Source organism: Leuciscus leuciscus, assembly GCF_965113295.1.
Source record: "Leuciscus leuciscus genome assembly, chromosome: 11".
Lineage (NCBI taxonomy): Eukaryota > Metazoa > Chordata > Actinopteri > Cypriniformes > Leuciscidae > Leuciscus > Leuciscus leuciscus.
Window position 1 is genome coordinate 15,964,813 of NC_138735.1, and position 21,044 is coordinate 15,985,856.

Here is a 21,044-nt window from a genome sequence, read left to right on the forward strand (position 1 = left end):
GGCCTATTTTAGAAGGGCTTTGGTTTTTTTTAACTGTTAACGTTAAAAAATCAGTCTATTAGTTCAATCAGTCAGTTAATTATAGTTAATTCATAGTCAAAGAAGATAAAAAAGTTATGCATAACGGCCTACTTGTACAATTGGTTAACATAGGCTACTTCTGTGGTTTAAGACTGCTAGCTAAAAATAAACGGAGAGGAAAATCCTCTTTACTGGAGAAATCATACAGATGTAAGCTATGTGGTAAGTTTGAACAGAGAGAGTAAGTTTTCACTATACTTAGACTTTAGTCAGGATTAAAAATGTGTTCTTCAGTACGTTTATGTGAGGCTGCCTGACCTGTAGATGTTGCAAGCTAGCTAAAGTCGAAGCATGTAGCAGTAGCACGCCGTTACTCTAAAAGTGCATGAAAAGTGCATTTTACAAAATTCTTTTACAAAGGCTTAGCCCCCCTATATTTCCCCAGAAAAAAAGTCCTGTTTGATGACATTACACTGGGGTGTTTTGCAATGTCACGTCATGAAACATGTTAAAAGGCTGTTGCCACAAAGAGGACAGTTTTAGGTTCTGCTTCTTGTAAGTGAAACTACTTTGCTGAGGTAAGAATTTTTACAGATTTTAATCTTTTACCTCTCTTTCGCACACAATACATTTTTATGTCTTATGTGGGCTATAATTTGATCACCAACATGTTCATTATTTCACAGTTTAGCTAAACTGTGAAATAATGAACATGTTGGTGATGATCATGTTATCTGTGATCAAGTTACATATTATCTGTAAATAGCAGAAACAGTGAGATCTGAGTTGCTATTGTATAGTGGTGAGAGTTTGCAGTAGCTGACTGAGTTCCTGTGAGTTTTACTGAATCAAGTAACTGTTACAGGAATTCATCTAAAAAAAAAATAGTTTGTGACAATGAGGAAATTATTTGGTATACATTTTTTTTGTATTTATGAAGTTAAGTGAATAAAATAATTTATGTTTGTCTGTAATGTCTCAAATGTATCACTTTTGCTCATGTAACCAAATGCAGTCAGGCTGATGGAGTCAGATCAAATATATAGTAATAAATTGTAATTTTGATGTTACGACATAAATAATTTTTTTATCTTATTCAACATGAATATTTACAGTGGATGAATAAAAGAAGTTAACAATCAATATAACAGAATACATGTATCTGTGTGAGTCTAGCAGTGAAAATATAGTAACTCATTGTTCTCATCAATCTAACAAATATAGTAGAGCAGTGAACACTCAAAAAAATATTTAACCCCAAAAGTTAAAACTTATGTATTTCAATTACATGTCAATTTTCCATCCAATTTAATCACATAAATCCAACGTAAAAGTTACAATTTTATTTAAGCTTAAACATCATGTTCAGTTGACGTGAATAAATAATTATGTAAAATGATGAACTGTGATTTAAGATTGTATATTAAATACACTTTACTCATTTTAAATAAATTGTTGTTACTTGCTTTCTTACATTTCCTTAATTCTATTGAAAAACGGTCAAAAACATGTTACATTTTCAAAGATTTATTGTGTGCAATTGCTCCATATGTCAAAAGAAACATCCAGTCTGACAAAAGAAACTATAAAATCCAAGCAGGACATAATACAGCACTTTAAAAATGTATGCAACAGTTTTATGCATCCTTCCAAACTGTAGGGGAGACCGGGGACATGTTGCAACAGGGGATGGTTGCAACATGTCATTTTTCTCCAATCAGAAACAAGCTAGAGTGATGTCACTCATACTGCACATGCAGTAGACCCTCCCCCCACTAAGAAGACAGTAGACATATTCAATATCTGCTGCTGCATTTATTGAACAAAACTTGTTTTGGAGGTATGAAAGTACATTTTTTCATGAGATATATTTTTGTCATACTGTCCTGAAATTTTGTATGAATTAATCAAAACTTTCTTCTTTTGAATTATTGTTTTGTTGACTTCTAAGTGACATGGTTAGCATGTGTCAAAGTCAGTGTGTCTAGCAGGCACATGATGTTCTGTCATGGCTGATAGGGTTGGGGACGGTTGCAACATGTTATAAATTGCATGTTTAATAAAAGTTTGTTGCATTGCAAATTGTTAAATTCTTCCTGTCTGACACTGAAATATGGAGAGATTGAATAGCATCTGTAACACCTGCACACTGAAACTATGTAGGCCTATGTTCTACACATAAACTAACAAAACTCAATAACTGTTATTTGATAAATATGACTAAATAAATAAATAATAGGCTACAATAATATTATTGAAATAAATAATACTATAATATTATAGTAGGCCTAAAACAGTTAATATTTTCAGAATTCTATGCTCATTGAGACAAAAAGCTTAAGTTAATTAATGAAATTTAAGGTATTTTTAACATGTTGCAACCGTCCCTGGGTTGGGGTCAGTTGCAACATCTGACTTCTTCCATTCAAATAAATACTGTGAACGATATGTCATATATAATCATCTTTAAATGGTATGGGTAATTAGCAGACAGATGCAAGTTTAATATATACAAATTTGGTTGGTCTAGTCCAAATAGTCTCTGAGTAACTGAGAGAAATGCAAAAAGTGTTGCAACTGTCCCCGGTCTCCCCTACTTTATATGCTTATTACTCATGTTACACTTTTTAGTTTTAAACGTGTGTCAAGTAACAGGGATCCAAATTTAAACATCAGACATTCTTTTCACATTTTCAAGGTACACATTTTGATATCACTGCATAGTTCAGTAATTTGTGCTTTCTGATCAGGATTTTAAAACACGAACACAATTGGTACCCATCTTCCTAAATATTTGTAGAACAAATAAACAATCAGGAAACTTTGATAAGAAAAATAATAATAATTGTAAACACGAATGTAATTGGTACCCATCTTCCTAAAACATTCTTTCAACATATAACAAGTTTTCACATTTCAAAATTTAGGCAAGAACTAAGTGTCCTACTCACTGCCTCAGCTGCCTGGTCAAGCTATCCGTGGAGTATGCTGCATAGCTAAAGAAGATCTCCACCAAGAATGTCCAATCTTAGTTTTGGTGCTGGATTAAGTTAGCATTCCACTGTTGCTGACAGTGGCCAAGAACTGTTCTTGACTATAACAATCTCGGCTCTGCTGCAAAACAAGTCATCAGATAAGTTCCTGGACTGAGTCAATTATAGCACATGCAAGGGCTAACATCTCTCGTGTCAAGAATATCAGAGCTACAACAGCACTAATGGTGCATTACTGTAGGTGCAGTTTCTGTCATGCTGGAGTTAGTGTCATCAGTCCGTCGAAAAATTCCTTTCAGGGCATCCCTGTCTTAAAAGTTTTTAAAGTTTCCCTTCAGTTGTTGGAAACATCTAGGCAAGAAGTGAATGTCCTATTCACTGAAACATTGTGCCTGAACCTTTGGGGAAAGCTTGCTGCCATCCAAATTCATCAGTACCTTTTGAAAGAATTCAAACGTGAATTTGAGACTCTGAGGGTAGCTTAAAGGGATAGTTCACTTTGAAATTAAATTTTGGTATGTTTTAGCTTACCTCAAGGGCATCCAAGATGTAGGTGTCTTTTTTTTCCGCAGTAGTTTCAGTTTTTATCTTTTTAGGTCGAACCGTTCTTGTCTGTCATATAATGCAGGTCTATGGTCACTATCTCAGAGAGCATGCACAGAGTCCAAATTAAAACAATTCCCCATCATCCAAATGAAACAATTCCCCATCGTAAGTACACATTGATGGCCTAAGACACGAAACGAACGGTTTGTGTGAGAAAACGAACAGTATTTATATAGTTTTTAACTCTTGAACACAGCCACGTCCAAGTGATCTGAGGGCGCACGCGCATCCTGCTGTGTGACGTGTGTGCAGACTGGTGCATAGATATATACACTAGATGTCACCTTGGCTACTGCAGTTCATTGGAAAGAAACCGTAGCCAAGGCGACATCTAGTGTATATTTCTATGCCGCTGCACACCCTATATCACTACTCCAACATCCTCTGGCTCGTCCTCAGCACCAGCACCTTCTTTACGGATCACAAAAGCCTCAGAGTGGTCTCAGAAATTCCTCTCTCAGCTTCTTCAGGATTGCAGTCCTAAGCCAAAACAAAAGCCAAAACAATCAAATAATAATTAACACCTTGTTCAGTTTCACTGAAATATTGGTAACATACATGCTGGCAATGGGATTAGGTCATTACAAAAAGTACATATACAAACCTCAATTTCTTTGACGAGTGTTGTAATGTCCTCATTGAAGTACACACAGACTTTTTATGACACAGTCTCGTTTGATGTGTATGTCATCACACTGAAAATTATGACAATATAAAAAACACTTATTATAGTATTTTATATATATATATATATATATATATATATATATATATATATACACAATATTTGTAATTAGATATAAACAATATAAAAACATAAAACGCAGTTTACCACACCTTGTCTGTAATTGCCATAATGTGTGATATCTTCTGTCCAGCTGCACCAAAAACTTTGACAGAAGTGGCACAGTTTATGAATTCTGCAAAAAAAAAAAAAAAAGGGAAATAAAGATGGCCATGAAATATAGGCCTACTGTGGAGGAATTCATTGTAATTTGCAATTTATTGTTGTGTAAATATCAATGACACTTACTTAATTTACTTAGTTTAACTCACACTTTACATTGCCACATTCCCAAAACTCACATTCTGAAATTCAAAAAGAGAGAGAAAACAGCAGACATCACACCTTTGTAAAGAAATTAAACAAGTCAAGTTTAATTGTATTACAAAGCAAAAAAATACACATAACGTAATTGAGTGATTGTGCCAAACCGGAGCCAGAAATGTTGGAATAGTGACACATTGATGAGGACTCTAAAATAGCAAAGAGTTTTATTTGTTTGTAATGAAATTTCAACTCAGCACGAAAAAAAGAAAGCATGAAAACACTTAATGGAATTCTATAAACCTTTGCATAAAGATAACTTTCATATAAGGTAGATTAAGTATGTTTGTGCAACGTTTTGGCATATTCAAATGATTTTTCAAGCAAAGTAAAATGTAGGCCTAACTTACGTCGAAATGACAAGTTGTTATTAAAAATGACGCACACACGTTAGTCAGTCGAACGTAGGCCTATATCTTAAAATGATCAAAGTTACAAATATTTTTAAGATATTTGTTTTAACGAGAAATCCTATACAATTGTATATAACCTTCATATAGACCTAACGTTACGTTCGATTGACTGTTAGTGCAATGTTTTGGTATAATACAAAGTAAAATGCAAGTCAAAAATCATACGAGTAATCTGCCTAAATGCAAAAATTATGCACATAGTCAGTCGACAATAAATCTTAAAAAAGATCAGTTAACATTACTCTTTAGGTTAACTGGAAAGGCTGAAAAAGTTCATTCGTCTGAAGTGCAGTCACGGCGAAACTAAGATATTAATTAAATCAGATCGATTACATTTATTTAAAAAAATAGATGATGAAGTCTAAATCATTTAAAATATAGAAAATATCTTACCTTATCGAATATTTTTTCTTATTTTTTTTTCTTATACGTTTCCTCCATCTTTTTTTTATTTTTTATTTTTTTATTGTAAATTTCAGTACGAGTACACCAATAAGCAAAGGCTGTTGAAAGTGATAACAGAATAAGTACAAGTACTTGCAAAAAAATACATATCATGAACAAAATGACAATACATATAAGAGGTTACGGGGATTTCATTAGCTTAAACATGGCACATTGTAGACGTGTATTTATAGCCAAAGGGCTTGATGAGTGTTCAAGAGATAGCAAGTATTGGTTAAAGTCCTTTAGAAAGATACAAAAAAGAGGTTTTCTATCGATAAACTTACATTTGTGGATAAAAAACTTTGCTAGGAAAAGAAGCAGATTAATAACAAATTCTCTATTAGAAATATCACTTTGGACTTTGGGGACCCAAAAATAAACTTTTTTTAAAGTTAAAGTAACATCTTCGGAAATGTTTTTATTCACATAGTTCGAAAAATCAAGCCAGAAGATCCTTGAATAGGGAATCTTGAACAACTTTGTTGGTAATCAAGAACTCTTTTTTTTTAGAGACCAAAATCTTTTCCAATCGATATTTTCGAACTTATTATTCCAAAAACTGATGCAAGGGGGAACAGAAGCACAAGGTTTGAGAAGGATTGATCTGATTTTCTTGTTGGTGAATTCACTACTGATAAGGAGACAGTTATCTATATAGAGGTTAGAGGAGTCTAAAGAGGGAGGAGAACAAGAAGGGCCTTTAGGACTGGATTGAAGTAGCATTCTAACACCAGAGGGAATAGCATCAAAAATGACTGCATATTCTTTTGGGGGGATCTTAATTGTAATAAGACAAGAAATTACAATTTTCATCAAGAAGCTGTGACACTAAAAGGATATTTTTATCAAACCAAGAATGGTAGAATAATGTTTTATTCTTATATGTAATATCCTTATTGTTCCAAATAAAGTAAGTGTGTGGTGAAAAAATGTGATTGTACATAAGAGACCAACAGGATAACATCTGTTTGTGAAAGTTTGCCAACTTCAAAGGGAGCTTGGAGATATTATAATTGCAATGTATAAGGAATTCAAGCCCTCCCACAGGCTTTAACAGGAAGTTAGGGATACAGTTCCAGATAGAAGTGGGGTTCTTAAGGAATGATTTAATCCACTTGATTTTAAATGAGTTGCTAAGTAGAGAGAAATCAATACGATTGTAACCCCCAGATGTGTGATCAGCTAACATTACACTTTTTTTAATTAAGTGAGACCTAGATTTCCACACAAAGTTGACAATTAATTTGTCTAATCTCCTTCACACCTCCAGAGGGACATGAGAGAGAGAGAGAGCGAGAGAGAGAGAGAGAGAGAGAGAGAGAGAGAGAGAGAGAGAGAGAGAGAGAGAGAGAGAGAGAGAGAGAGAGAGAGAGAGAGAGAGCGAGAGAGAGAGAGAGAGAGAGAGAGCGAGAGAGAGAGAGAGAGAGAGAGAGAGAGAGAGAGAGAGAGAGAGAGAGAGAGAGAGAGAGAGAGAGGGGTGATTTGATTGAGTGTGATTGATTCATTGATATTTGTGAGTGAATGTGTGTGCGTGTGTATGAGTGAAGAGTGTATTGTTTGTTTGCATGTGTGCATGGTTGTGCTTGCAAGTTTGAATTTTTGTTTTATGTATTTGTGTATGCATGGTTCGGTTCGAAAGTCTGTATGTTTTTTTTCTTTGTGTGTAGGTGTCTTTTTACAATCTTTTAGTGGTATTAACTAGCGATTTCTTTTTACTTACTCTATGCCCTATATAGCGTTATAAGCTAAACAGTTTTTAGAGATAAAACTATTTACATTCGATTATCATGAAAACAAATCCCAGAGAACGGTAGACTGTAGGCCTACCAATGCATTATTAATTATTATTAAATTACAGTTACATTTTTTTTTATATTTCTTTTATTATTCAAGTCAACCCTGGGATAGCAGACTATATTGGTAGCATATAACTAGACAGTACAAAGGGATGCATGCAGGTAAGAAAAACTGGAATATGGCATATTTTAACATATTTTAACCCGATTTTCATTTTCATGAAAATATTTTTTCTCTGTGCTTTTGTATGTAAGGGATTATTCAGAGCATAAAAAAAATCATATTAAAAATATATAGAAAGCCTTTATTTCATCATGGCTTTAATATTTTAAAATCAGGTGACAAGTACTTGCACAACTATGCGTTGTGGCTAATGAGCCTTTGTCAGTGTGTGTCCAAAGCCCCTTTCACACCGAGAGGCCGGAAAATACACGGATAAAGTGACCCAAGATTTGACCCGGGTTCGTTTGATTTAGGTTGTGCCAGTGATTTCCCGGAATCAGAGATTGCGTTCACACACAACCCCTAAAGACATGTAATGTCTTAGCAGCGTCTTAAGTTTGCTTATGAGCCTCTCTCTCTCTCTCTCTCTCTCTCTCTCTCTCTCAACACCACGCTTGTGCATTTTTTTCCCCCCAGAGCTTTAGCACTCTCCCGACTCCCATACAGATATTTTCAGTCAGAGAAACAGAGGAAGCTCCCGAAAAAAAAGTTGCTTTATTTTATGATAGTCCAGTATAAAGAGACGAGACGTAGGCTACTGACAGATAAAATAAAAACATGACTGTGATAGCCTTTATGATTGGTCTGATTTCTTCAAGCGTTCACTATGTTTTTTTACTATGCGTATCTTCAAGCGTTTACTATGTTTACTATGGTAATGGTTAGCGCGCATAGTCTTTTGCATCACAAACAGAAGGCATTCAAACATGAACGCGAGTTCAATTATTTTAAAAGCCGGCGCTGCCGTCTCCCGACTCAGGTGAACTCCGCCTCTGTTCGTAACCACTCCTCTAGCCCGAGCTGGCCCGCTCTGGCCCAAGGTATTCGACGGGCCAGAAATCCTGGCCGTTGGCCACCGATCAAGCCCCGGAAGTGACAGTGGAAACGCGACTGGCACGCACTAGCACGGCCCGGCCCTGGCCCAACAGTGGAAACGCGGCTAATGTTACCATGCTGTCTGGGTAATCATTGCTGAAGTCATTTTGAAAGAGCCAGTTTTAAGATGTACTCAGCATTGTGCTTGTGTTAGTTTAAGCCTGTTATGAGAGTTGCTAGTGTTTGACTTCACAGTGATCAGATCAGCTATTAAAGCACTTCTGTTTAAGCAGCACTTTGTGCATTTAAGCACGCACAGGGCTATGTTAAAGGAAGTAAGCAGTCTAATCTCTTACACCAGATTTGTAGCATCACGGTGGTCTCCACAGTTGAGTCTTCAGATGTTTTTCTTGGATATGTAACATTGCAGGAGATGTTCTTTTTGTGATCCATGTATGAAGCTTTGAAGGTCATGTTTGAAAACACTGACTGGGTTTTATCAGGTTTCTCCTGTAACTGTGTTGTAATGTGGGCAGATTCAGGGATGTTGGACCAGGATATTGTAGGAGGTTGTTTGGGGCAGGGGGCTTCAGCAGAGCAGCTCAGACTGACTGTTGTGTTCTCCATCACTTCTTTCAGATCAGTGGATTTAAGTTCAGGAGATTGTGGTGAATCTACAGAAATAAATGATTGTAGCTCATCATTAAGAAGCTGTTCTTAGTGATGTTTGTTAATTATGTAAATAATATTTACATTTAAATGTATTAATTTATTACATTTATCAAGTGACTTACACTTGATCAGTTTTCAGTTTAATTATTAATTTCCTCTCACAGGACCAGGATAAAGACACACAGGGGAGACATTGTTGGAGACAAAGATTCCTTGCATCAGGTTTTTGAACTTCCTCAAACACCAGTCAGTTCACACCACTGCACAAACAACCACACAACCATTTTAATAGATCATTGTCATAAAGCAGATGCTCTCAATTCTGGCCCTGCACATTCTGTATGCCTCTCTTAATAATATATTTTTAATGCACATCTAATAGAACTAAATTCAATTTATTTTCAAATTAAATCGCATAGTTCAGTCACGAAACTCTTGATGGTGCAGGCTGATAGGTCCTATACATGCAATTTCTAGCAAACACATAATTTACTACAGTAGCACAAACTGATTGGCCTTGAGCTTGCTAGCTTGCTCATCATTTAAATAGTCTGGTTACACCTTATTTTGCAAGGTGGAAGTAAGCTATTTCCTGTGAATGTGCAAGACTTCTAATTCATAAACAGAAGAATAACAAAGTGCAGTAAACGGTAAATGTTTTATTCATATATAGCATGTCTATGTACTGTATCTATTAGCAGTAGCAAGTCCATACTCTACAGCAGCGTGCTTAGCAGTTCTAGTCAGTTAAAACCAAATACATGAACATAGTCATAACCATTAACTATTCCTAGAGTTGTCATGTTTGAAATGCTGGTATATATACACCAAATGTTTTTGTTTTATTTTTTAGGCACAGGACGAAACTATTGACAGGAATTCCACATATGATGATGTCCACACCGTAACCACCCAGGACAACAAGATCTCTGATGATTATAGTGTGTGTGAGTTCATCGACCACAATGCAAGAAAAGACCAAACCGAAGAAGACAACCATGAAAGAGGTTCAGATGTAGTATATGCTCATGGTCCACATGATACACAAAAAAAAACAAAAGCCATTAGTGTTGTGCCAGAGAACATTTATGCTCAGGTGAAAAAATATTTTTTTACATCTCATAGTAAAAAAAAGACAGTTTTATTTCTTTATGCTTATATATGCTATAGGCTATATGTCTTCTCATGTGAACAAATATATTCCTCATAACTTTATATTTTCTGTTGAATAAAAGTATATCATTAAAAACAATGAGTGACTGCATTTCTCTCTATTTTCATGGGGTGGGGGTGGGGTGTTCTGTTGTTGCATTTCTGTAAATAAATTATACTTCCTAGTAGAGATGTGCTATATAGGCCTATTTTTTTTTTTTTTTACTGTTAACGTCCTATTAGTTAAATCAGTCAGTTAATTATAGTTAATTCATAGTCAAAGAAAGAAAAAATGCAATTGGTTAACATAGGCTACTTCTGTGGTTTAAGACTGCTAGCTAAAAATAAACGGAGAGGAAAATCCTCTTTACTGGAGAATTCATACAGATGTAAGCTATGTGGTAAGTTTGAACAGAGAGAGTAAGTTTTCACTATACTTTAGACTTTAGTCATGATTAAAAATGTGTTCTTCAGTACGTTTATGTGAGGCTGCCTGACCTGTAGATGTTGCAAGCTAGCTAAAGTCGAAGCATGTAGCAGTAGCACGTCGTTACTCTAAAAGTGCATGAAAAGTGCATTTTACAAAATTCTTTTACAAAGGCTTAGCCCCCCTATATTTCCCCAGAAAAAAAAACTTCCTGTTTGATGACATTACACTGGGGTGTTTTGCAATGTCACGTCATGAAACATGTTAAAAGGCTGTTTGCACAAAGAGAACAGTTTTAGGCACTTCTGCTTCTTGTAAGTGAAACTACTTTCTCTGAGGTAAGAATTTTTACAGATTTAAACATTTTACCTTTCTTTCGCACACAATACATTTTAATGTCTTATGTGGGCTATAACTTGATCACCAACATGTTCATTATTTCACAGTTTAACTGTGAAATAATAAACATGTTGGTGATCATGTTATCTGTGATCAAGTTACATATTATCTGTAAATAGCAGAAACAGTGAGATCTGAGTTGCTATTGTATAGTGGTGAGAGTTTGCAGTAGCTGACTGTGAGTTCCTGTGAGTTTTACTGAATCAAGTAACTGTTACAGGAATAAAAAAAAAATAATAAAAAAATTAGTTTGTGACAATGAGGAAATAATTTGGTATACATTTTTCATTTTTTTATGAAGTTAAGTGAATAAAAATCATTTATGTTTGTCTGCAGCTCAAATGTATCACTTTTGCTCATGTAACCAAATGCAGTCAGGCTGATGGAGTCAGATCAAATTGAATAAATTGTCATTTTGATGTTACGACATAAAGCATTTTTTTTAGCTTATTCAACATGGATACATGTAGCTGTGTGAGTCTAGCAGTGAAAATATAGTAACTCATTGTTTTATCATCAATCTAACAAATATTGAAATGAACAAATGTTGTATATGTGATGAAGTGTAACTGTGATGGTGTTGTGGACTAATTTGTGATTATTGTTGAGTCCAATGTCATCCTCGTCACAAACCCTGATGGCAGGAATCCAGATCACTTCCTTCATTTTCATCAGCTCTGTATTGATACATACTTGCTCAGGTAGGTAGATCTTTGTTGTCGTTATGAATGAGGATGAGTATTATTATATTGTGCATTGATAGAAATTTAAACCCAAATTCTCAAATCTCTAGCTTGACTAATGTGTTTTTATGTTTCAGCTGATGATATCTACTCTGCAGTGATGCCTGAGACAGTAACAGCTCTGACAGGCTCTTGTGTGCAGATTCCTTGTACATTCAACATCTCCAATTTTGAGGACAAACGTAACAAGGCAAAATCTATTAATGGGATCTGGTTAAAAAATATACCACAGTTTGCTAATGACAACAGTTTCATAGCTTTTAATAGCAGCAAAAACATCATACGAGGATTTAGTGACATACAGATGACTGGAAATCTCAGTGAGAGGAACTGCACAACTGTCTTCTATAACATCATGATGAATCATTCAGATCTTTACTACTTCAGACTGGAAATGGAGCCAAATGTGTTCAGAGCAACGTTTAACCCCGAATCAGATGATTCAGTAAAGACTGTGAGGATCACTGTCAAAGGTAAATGTCATCTCCACTGAACAGACAATCTACATACCAAAGTGGAATTGTTTAACCTTTGAGAATAATCATTATTTCTGACATGAAAATATTAGTTAATTACATAATTGGTAGCTGGTATACAATGATAATAAATACATTTTTACACTTTACGATATGTACAAAAAACTGTGACTGAAACTATATCTTCAGAGTCTCAGTCTTATGGATGCTGCATTTTATAAACTAGCCCACACATAGAATTAATATAGATGGAAGATACTCACTGCATACGAAATTGCATACTGTCTGACTAGGTACTACATTTGAATTTGAATTTACTTCCTGACTGTTAAAAAAGTATATTCTATATATTATGAATGTGGGTAGTATGAATTCAGTTCAGACATTGTAATCCCTGTATATCTGCCATGTTGTTACTGTCAAATGACATACCAGCATCAGTTGTGTCGCTTCACTTCCATTCATAAATCCTCTCCTGTGGTCTCACTGGATAGTAAAGTGCCCATCAAATGCACACTTCAGAATCTCTAAGGAAGTAGTAGGTCAGTCATGGACTTTTTGCCTACTGTTTTTCGAACACTATGTATTCAGACATATCTAATCTTTAGATCTAATCTTTTTGGCGTACTGTTTTTAGGATACTACATAGTAGGGAATTATTCGATTTCTGACGCAGCAACTGTTTAATTGGCAGTAGAACAAATTTCTGATCATATTTAACTACCTATGTTCGTATATCATGTAAGAATGGCTTTACGAACAGAAAAACAAAAATGCATTCTGCTTATATTTCATGAATAGGGCCAAGTAACCCTCTGGGCCCTATCATACACCCGACGCAATGCAGCGTCAAGCGTGATGCAAGTGTTTTTTGTTAGTTTCAGCCCGACACAGTTATCATTTTCATGGCCTGCGCCTCGTTGTTTAAATAGCAAATACATTTGCGCCTATTTGTGCGCCCATGGGCGTGCTAGTCTGAAAACGAGGTGTGTTCAGGCGCATTGTTAGCGCGTTGCTATTTTGAGGCAACTGAAATAGACTGCACCATTGGCCAACTAAACCCTGGTCTAAAGTCAATGGCGCAGTTTTTTTTTTTGTTATTTAAAGGGCGCATTAGTAAAATGCGCCTATAGGCGGGTCCACAACACATGTACACTCTGCTTATTACATGCACAGAGACATGCAGCAGCACAGAAACATGCCAAATAAAAAAATAAATAAAAGGATTACAATGTAAAAGATTATTATTGTGTACATAAAGATATGGTGGAATCCGGCTGTCTTGTAGATGGTCTGCTCGCACACTTTAACCTCGCGAATCTGCCATGGCGCGAGTGCAACTGGCTTTTAAAGGCACAATATGTATTTTTTTTTATTTCAAAATATAAAAAATCACTATATCTATGTTATATATTTTTTAAAGTTGTGTATTTACATTATCCCGACAGTTCCAATTAACTTCTAAATCCAGAGAAATTAATATTTTAATTCGAAGACACGGACCGTGTCTTTATTTCCGTTATGTCGCCGTCAATGCCGTCATATCCGTGTTGTCTCTGGTTTCCGCTCGTGCTGCCATGGCAACCAGAGCTATGAACCAGAGCCCTCTGATAGTAACCAAACTGACGCGGACAACTGTGTAGTTCGCAATGTCTATTTGCACGCTGTTGTTGTTTCGTTCAAACATTATGGACCATGGCAAGCAGACTTTGGATAAAAAAGGAGAACTAAACCGAGAATCAATATCAGCGCGGTGTTTTCGAGATGTCGAGAGCTCCCATGGACACTATATAAACGAGAGCTCCACGTCCGAGACTTCGACAACTCCTACATGTACTTTATTAAACAGGTGAGCACATTTACATAAAACTAATCAAGGTTATATAGTTCAACAATGATAAAATGTTAGAATATGATCTGTATGTTATTCTAATGTTGATCTAGCTAGCTAACTGCTAGTCTCATACAGGCAAACTAACGTTAACACACATTTCAACACATTCAAATGCAGTTTAGAGTGATAGTGTAATGTTAGACCAAGTGAAACAGCGCTGCGTTACCTCTCAAGTTTAATTTGTCTAATAAACTGACCTGTGAGTAGTAATTCTGCGTGTAGTTCGGTAGAATGAAATGTCCATATTCCTTTTATATCCGCGGGACTAGCATCGCGTTTGGAGCTGATAGCTGTCTCTTAGCAATCCCGAACTGCTTCATATCACAGTCATGATAAAAGCATCGATGTATTCAGTAATCCATATACATTATTAGATCGGTCGGCTTGACGTTGACGACAAAATCCATAATTCATAGCAAATGTTGCGTCATCAATCTACGCCTTTGTTATTGTAAATAGGTTAGCGACCCCTAGTGGAGAAAAAATCCCATATTGTGCCTTTAAAGCGAATGGGAAATTGCACTCTGATTGTTTTTTTGTACGTTACATCCAAAACACACCCATTATTCATTAAGAGAATAGGGACAACCCTTTTAGACCATGCGCCGGGTGCGCAGACAGTTTTTCCCGTCGTTAAACTAGCAAAAGTGGATTTGGACACGCCCTAAGTGCACTTGCGCCGTGTGGTTTATAAAATGCACTTAGATCGTTAAAATAGGGCCATTTAAATCACCATTAACAGCAACAAAACACAAATGTACTAAACCACACCACAAGTGTGAAAACCCCACTCTCTAACATGACTATGCATTGCATGTATTCCTTAATGATGTCTACAATCATTTACCCCAGATTCACCACAACCTCCTGAACTTAAACCCACTGTTCGGAAAGTGATGGAGAACACAACAGTCAGTCTGAGCTGCTCTGCTGAAGCCCCCTGCCCCAAACAACCTCCTACAATATCCTGGTCCAACATCCCTGAATCTGCCCACATTACAACACAGTTACAGGAGAAACCTGATAAAACCCAGTCAGTGTTTTCAAACATGACCTTCAAAGCTTCGTATATGGATCACAAAAAGAACATCTCCTGCACTGCTACATATCCAAGAAAAACATCTGAAGACTCAACTGTGGAGACCACCGTGATGCTACAAATCTGGTGTAAGAGATTAGACTGCTTACTTCCTTTAACATAGCCCTGTGCGTGCTTAAATGCACAAAGTGCTGCTTAAACAGAATTTGGTGTTTAGCTTCCTAGAAATGTCTTATGCACAGGTGTTTTACATGCTTTCCCTATTTATATGCTTGTGTTTCTGTTAAAGTTTCTCCAAAAGAAACTCACATCACCGTCAGTCCATCTGCTTCAGTCTCTCTTAACACTAATGTGACTTTGACCTGCAAAAGCAAAGCCAGTCCATCAAGAGAAATGAACTACACCTGGTACAAACGTGGACAGGAGATTCCAATAGCCCAGGGAAAGAAGATTAGTTTAATCGTAACTCATAATAATACAGGATCGTACTTCTGCATTACACAAAATAAACATGGAAACCAGACATCAGCAGAGATCCAGCTCACAGTTGAAGGTAAATGAAGCATTGGCTTCAGATGTACTGGATTTATGAATACTGTTTAAAACACAATCCTGATTAACTCTGTTGTATTTTAGAAGAGAGTGCATTCTCTCAGCGTGTTATATATGGTTGTACAGGAGGACTTTTGGCTTTTTTTCTGTTGTCTGCAGTATTTTTTTACTGTATGAGGTAAATGTATAATAATAGAAATATATATGTATATTAATTCATTAATTAAATTATTTAATTACTTAATTATTTCATTTATTTTTTACAACAGAACAAAGACATCAAGTCAGGCCCATGTCATAGGAAGAGATCAGGTGGGTTTTTTATAAGAGTCCTACTAAAAGACATGAAACACTTCAATAAACAAGACATTAGCATTAAGTAACTTCCATTTTAAACAAAATATTGTAAGTTGTTTTGTCCACAACAAAAATGTTCCAAACGAATTAACAGAATTAGCCTTTGCAATTGCAATTCACAATATATATATTTTTTTGAATAAGTAATTACTTCACAATGGCATAAATAAATGTGTTTAGTAATGTTATCTGGACGTACTACATTCGCTTTGTCATTATCATGTGGCCTACCAGCGGCAGTTGTGCCGCTTCACTGCCATTCGTAAATCCTCTCCCATTGCCTCATGGATAGTCCATCAAATGCACACTTCAGAATCTCGCCGAAAGAAGTAGGTCATCCGGGTACTTTTTGCCTACTCTTTAATGAGTACTGTGAATTCGGACATACTGTACTTCTTTTGTCACATAGTCTGTTTTTCACCTTCTATATAGTAGGGTAGTATGCGATTTCAGATGCTGTCAAGTTATGGCGGCATCTAAAAACTTAAAAATGCTGCCTTCGGAGGACGCATTCCAAGGTAGGACGGCATCAATGCATGTCCGAATTTAATGTTAGCTTCACTTCCTGTCTCCTGAGATCCCTTCATCTGATCTATTTTTGAAAGCAGCGTAGATTTATCTTTTGCTTCCTTTGATATCCCACAATCCTGTGCGTTCCATTTGGTGACAGTTGAGCTAGAAAAAGAAAGATGGCGTCTGAAAGTTGCGGTTGTTGGTCAGTTTGTGTGTGAATGTACATTTTTGACCAATTTTTTTTAGAAATGAATACTGTAGTTAGTAAATATTTGTTTAGTTCTCACCAACACTCGCTCTATTTTGCTGTAGATCATTAAACTGCTACACTGCCTCAGACATCTGTCCGAAATCAGTTTCAGAAGGTACTTTCGTGCGCATACGCTGTCTGTGGTGTCATTGCCTATTAAGGCAGCGAGGCAACATGTCAGCTGCCTAAGTTTTCGGATGCAGCCTATATGAATGATTAAGTTGAGTGAATGAATCAATGATTCACTCATTAAGACAGTCCCTTGTCGCCACCTATTGTTGTACCAATGTAATCTGCAGAAAGAGTCACTGAATGTTGTTAAAAGTAAATTGTTTTCTTCTAATCTTCTAAAGACTCACTCATTATTGGATCTCCTCAAACAATACTTAATTTGCAGATGAATTTAAGTGATTTCAAAAATAATAATCTTAAAATGACTTCTTTTCCTCAGGCTACGGATAAAAACAGTGACATGGTGGCTGTCTATGCTAACAGTTCCATTGCGACCAGCAAGAAAAGTGAAAAGAAAGAAACTGATGATCTCCACTATGGAGAGATTGACTTCTCCAAACTCCAGACGGGCGACATGACAAGAGAACACTCAAACAATGGCCCACAGACAGAGTATGCTGAGATTCAAGTGACAGGGAGAAACAACAAGAATCAAAAGTGTTGAGCAAATGGACAAACAAATGTAACATTGCCTAAGTAGTGAAATAATACACTAGACCCCAGCATTTAAAAGGAATATAATTATTGGGCACCTATAATAATATGTATGCTTGGTTACTTCTTTTATATAAAATATAAATATATATAAAATATTAAAATAATACAACTTTTTTTATCTTGTTAAACTATAGGTCACCATGATTTTTTTGCCATGTTCCTGGATCATCATATTTTGTTGAACCTGGTCCTGGAACAACATTCCTGTCTGAAAATTGAGTCTTAACCCTATCCCTACCCTTAAAACTAACCCTACCCATAACTTATCCCTAAAATCAAAGGGAGATGATAGGTTAATAACACTGATGTACTAACCCTAGTTGTAAGCCTAAACTTGACATAAGCTCTGAACTTGTCCCTCAAATCTGATTGGTTGATTGAAATGTTGTATATATACACACATTCATACATCCATTCACACATGTAGTGAAGTTGATGAAATATGTTATTTGATGTGTATATGCTGTGTACTTTTTGTGGCCATTTGAGTTAATAAATGGTTGAGAATGTTTGAAAAATTAAGTTTTATCAATCATATTTTGGAAGGCTGCACTCTTTTCAGATTACCCTACACATTCAGTGTCAATTTATTTAAACTGCATTCAAATCAGAAAACAATAATAAATATCCTCCTGATGCAATGTTAAAAAAATCCCATCCAAGCAAATGTGTCATTGAGATGGTGGGTAGTGCTCATATCTCAGCCTTTACACAACTTTAAAAGTTGTTGCAGGATGAGGAAATATTTGGACACTTCTGCTTTAAGTTCAGTTAAAACTCTTCTCAGATCTACAGGAACTACATTTGACTTTTTTCTTTCTCACTTACTATTTTTCTATCATTATTCACTATATTCTTATATGTAATTAACAGCTCATTTATTTAAAGTTCATACAAAATCTGTACTGTGAGGTTTGTGAGGTTTGTGTGGATTTATGGTGTATGGTGTGAGGAGATTCTAGTTAAAACTGATGTCACCTCATTTAAATCATACAGCAAGTTTAATTACAATACAATGTACAATAACAGACAACGGTTCTTGACACAAATTCATATAATTGTAGTCAATGTTTTACATTTTAACTAAATAGTGCAAAAAATACCAGCAAATAGTTAGTAATAAAGAACAAATAAATATGTTCCAGGCAATGTTCATTGATTTGCCCATGAGCTCAGAAAAATTAAGTGCTTCTGAGTGATCAAAAGTAACAAAACCATACCCATGAAACGTTTCGGGTTACAAATATATCTATGGTTCCTTGAGAAGGGGAACGAGATACTGCGTCTGAATAAGACATATGAGGAACTCCATCAGCGTGACCGTGTCCATATGACTGTGAGTATAACAGGGTGCCATGTCACTCGAGTCTGAAGCCATGCTGAAGTAGTCTCATTGTTTCAGTGGAACCGCTGTCTTCAGCACCGACTGGACACACTCGTTCATGAGACGTGCTGTCATAGTGACCGTGTCCAACTCCATCCCGAGAAAAGAGATGCTCCGCACTGGGGAGAGCTTGCTCTTTTCCCAGTTGACCTGAAGCCCTAAGAAGCTGAGGTGTCTGAGCACCAGGTCCCTGTGTGCACACAATAAATCTAAGGCCCTGTTTACACCTGGTATAAAGATGTGTTTTGGTTGATCGGATCAATCAATCAAATCAAGAGCTTATCCAATTTCTACCACTTCCAGAGGTAGTCTAAAACGCATTCAACTGGATTGCTTTTGCAGAGTAAATGCTCACATGGTCGAATGCGTTCGAACAGCCACAGAAGACTTCCTACTCTCCACCTACTGAACTAATGCAAATGTCACCGGTGCGGGCCGGGGCGGACTCGGATGACCAGCCACCCCTGACTTAAGACACCACCGTGAGGAGCCGACACCACAGGTCCGCAACAGATGGACAACACAGACAAGAGATAATTTCAAAGGAATAACAATCTTTATTGAACACAATTTATCAATGAGCACAAGCGTGATAGACTTCAGTGTCCTCTAGGTCTTCTTCAGCTACGGGTAGGTACTGATCGAACGTCGCAGTTTCGCCCTGACGGCGACTTCGCCAATGATACGGCTCACTTCAGGACTCGGACGGTAAGTAGGAAGGTAAGGATTCTTCTCAGTACAGGATACTTGCGTCAGTGCACGTGAGTGAGACAGTGGTTTAAAAGCTTACTTCACCAGCGATGCTGCATACTTCCAGACTCAGACGGTAAGTGGAAGGTAAGGATTCTTCTCAGTACAGGATACTTTCGTCAGTGCACAGTAGTGGGACAATGATTCAAAAGCTTACTTCACCAGCAATGCTGCATACTTCCAGACTCAGACGGTAAGTAGGAAGGTAAGGATTCTTCTCAGTACAGGATACTTGTGTCAGTACACGTGAGTGAGACAGTGGCTTAAAAGCTTACTTCACCAGCAATGCTGCATTCTTCAGGACTCAGACGGTGAGTAGACAGGTAAGGATTCTTCGCAGTACAGAATACTTTGGTCGGTGCACAGTAGTGAGACAGTGGTTTAAAAGCTTACTTCACCAGCGATGCTGCATACTTCCAGACTCAGACGGTAAGTAGGAAGGTAAGGATTCTTCTCAGTACAGGATTCTTCTCAGTACAGGATACTTTCGTTGGTGCACAGTAGTGGGACAATGATTCAAAAGCTTACTTCACCAGCGATGCTGCATACTTCCAGGACTCAGACGGTGAGTAGACAGGTAAGGGTTCTTTGCAGTACAGAATACTTTCGTCGGGGCACATTAGAGAGAGAGTAATTTGAAAGCTTACTTCCTCAGCGATGCTGCATACTTCAGGACTCAGACGGTCAGTAGGAAGGTAAGGATTCTTCTCAGTACAGAATACTTTTCGTCCATGCACGTGAGTGAGACAGTGGATTAAAAGTTTACTTCACGAGCGATGCTGCATACTCCAGGACTCAGGCGGTGAGTATGAAGGTAGGGATTCTTCTCAGTAATAAACACTTTCGTCGGGGCACATTACGCCTGGTTCACACCGGACGCGGAAGCGGCGCGGAACGGAAAGTTCGACAAGCGCGTCTGCTCAGTTGTTGTTGTTTATTCAGAGCTATTTTTTACATCATGGGTAAGTAAATAACCTCATAAAATGAATACACCATGTTTCTGTAACCAAGAAGTTTGTACACTTCTTTTATTAATCCGTTGTCGAGACACACACGCAGCCAGAGAGAGAATATGGTAGACAGTAGTAGTGTAGATATACCGTTGAAATATACATCCTCTCTTCAGATTTATTAAATCCATTTTCCTCTTCCTGTTTCCCAGTGCGAGTAGACAGGAGGAGAGCCTGCCTCTCTCTCTCTCTCTCGCTGTTTCCCTGTTTGTTTGTGTGTTCGCATTTGTCACTCGCGGTATTTTAATTAGAAAATTGCTTATATTTTGACAAT

The 21,044-nt window shown here is 36.8% G+C and overlaps 1 protein-coding gene and 1 long non-coding RNA gene across 6 annotated transcripts; both read left to right on the forward strand.

Annotated features, from left to right (window-relative positions):
* The first annotated feature begins 402 nt into the window (after window positions 1-402).
* Window positions 403-10,435, forward strand: LOC309509921. 2 transcript variants are annotated; one of them, XR_014210114.1, is made up of 3 exons: window positions 403-599; window positions 9,260-9,341; window positions 9,949-10,435. It is a non-coding gene; the product is annotated as an uncharacterized lncRNA (long non-coding RNA). The 2 variants fall into 2 exon arrangements; XR_014210115.1 differs by lacking the exon at window positions 403-599 and adding an exon at window positions 8,355-9,161.
* Window positions 10,436-10,546: 111 nt separating this feature from the next.
* On the forward strand, window positions 10,547-18,144 carry LOC309509905 (myelin-associated glycoprotein-like). Of its 4 annotated transcripts, XR_014210112.1 has the most exons (9): window positions 10,548-11,012; window positions 11,683-11,774; window positions 11,894-12,289; window positions 15,039-15,353; window positions 15,515-15,778; window positions 15,862-15,955; window positions 16,047-16,089; window positions 17,349-17,673; window positions 17,761-18,144. XR_014210112.1 is itself a non-coding variant. In XM_082184896.1 (8 exons), the coding sequence occupies exons 2-8, from the start codon at window positions 11,687-11,689 to the stop codon at window positions 17,571-17,573; spliced, it is 1,422 nt and encodes a 473-aa protein (XP_082041022.1). In that variant the 5' UTR covers window positions 10,547-11,012; window positions 11,683-11,686; the 3' UTR covers window positions 17,574-18,144. The 4 variants fall into 4 exon arrangements, 3 of the variants coding, with proteins under 3 accessions (XP_082041022.1, XP_082041020.1, XP_082041021.1); XM_082184896.1 differs by having other exon boundaries at window positions 10,547-11,012; window positions 15,865-15,955; window positions 17,349-18,144; XM_082184894.1 differs by having other exon boundaries at window positions 10,549-11,012; window positions 17,349-18,144.
* The last annotated feature ends 2,900 nt before the right edge of the window (window positions 18,145-21,044 follow it).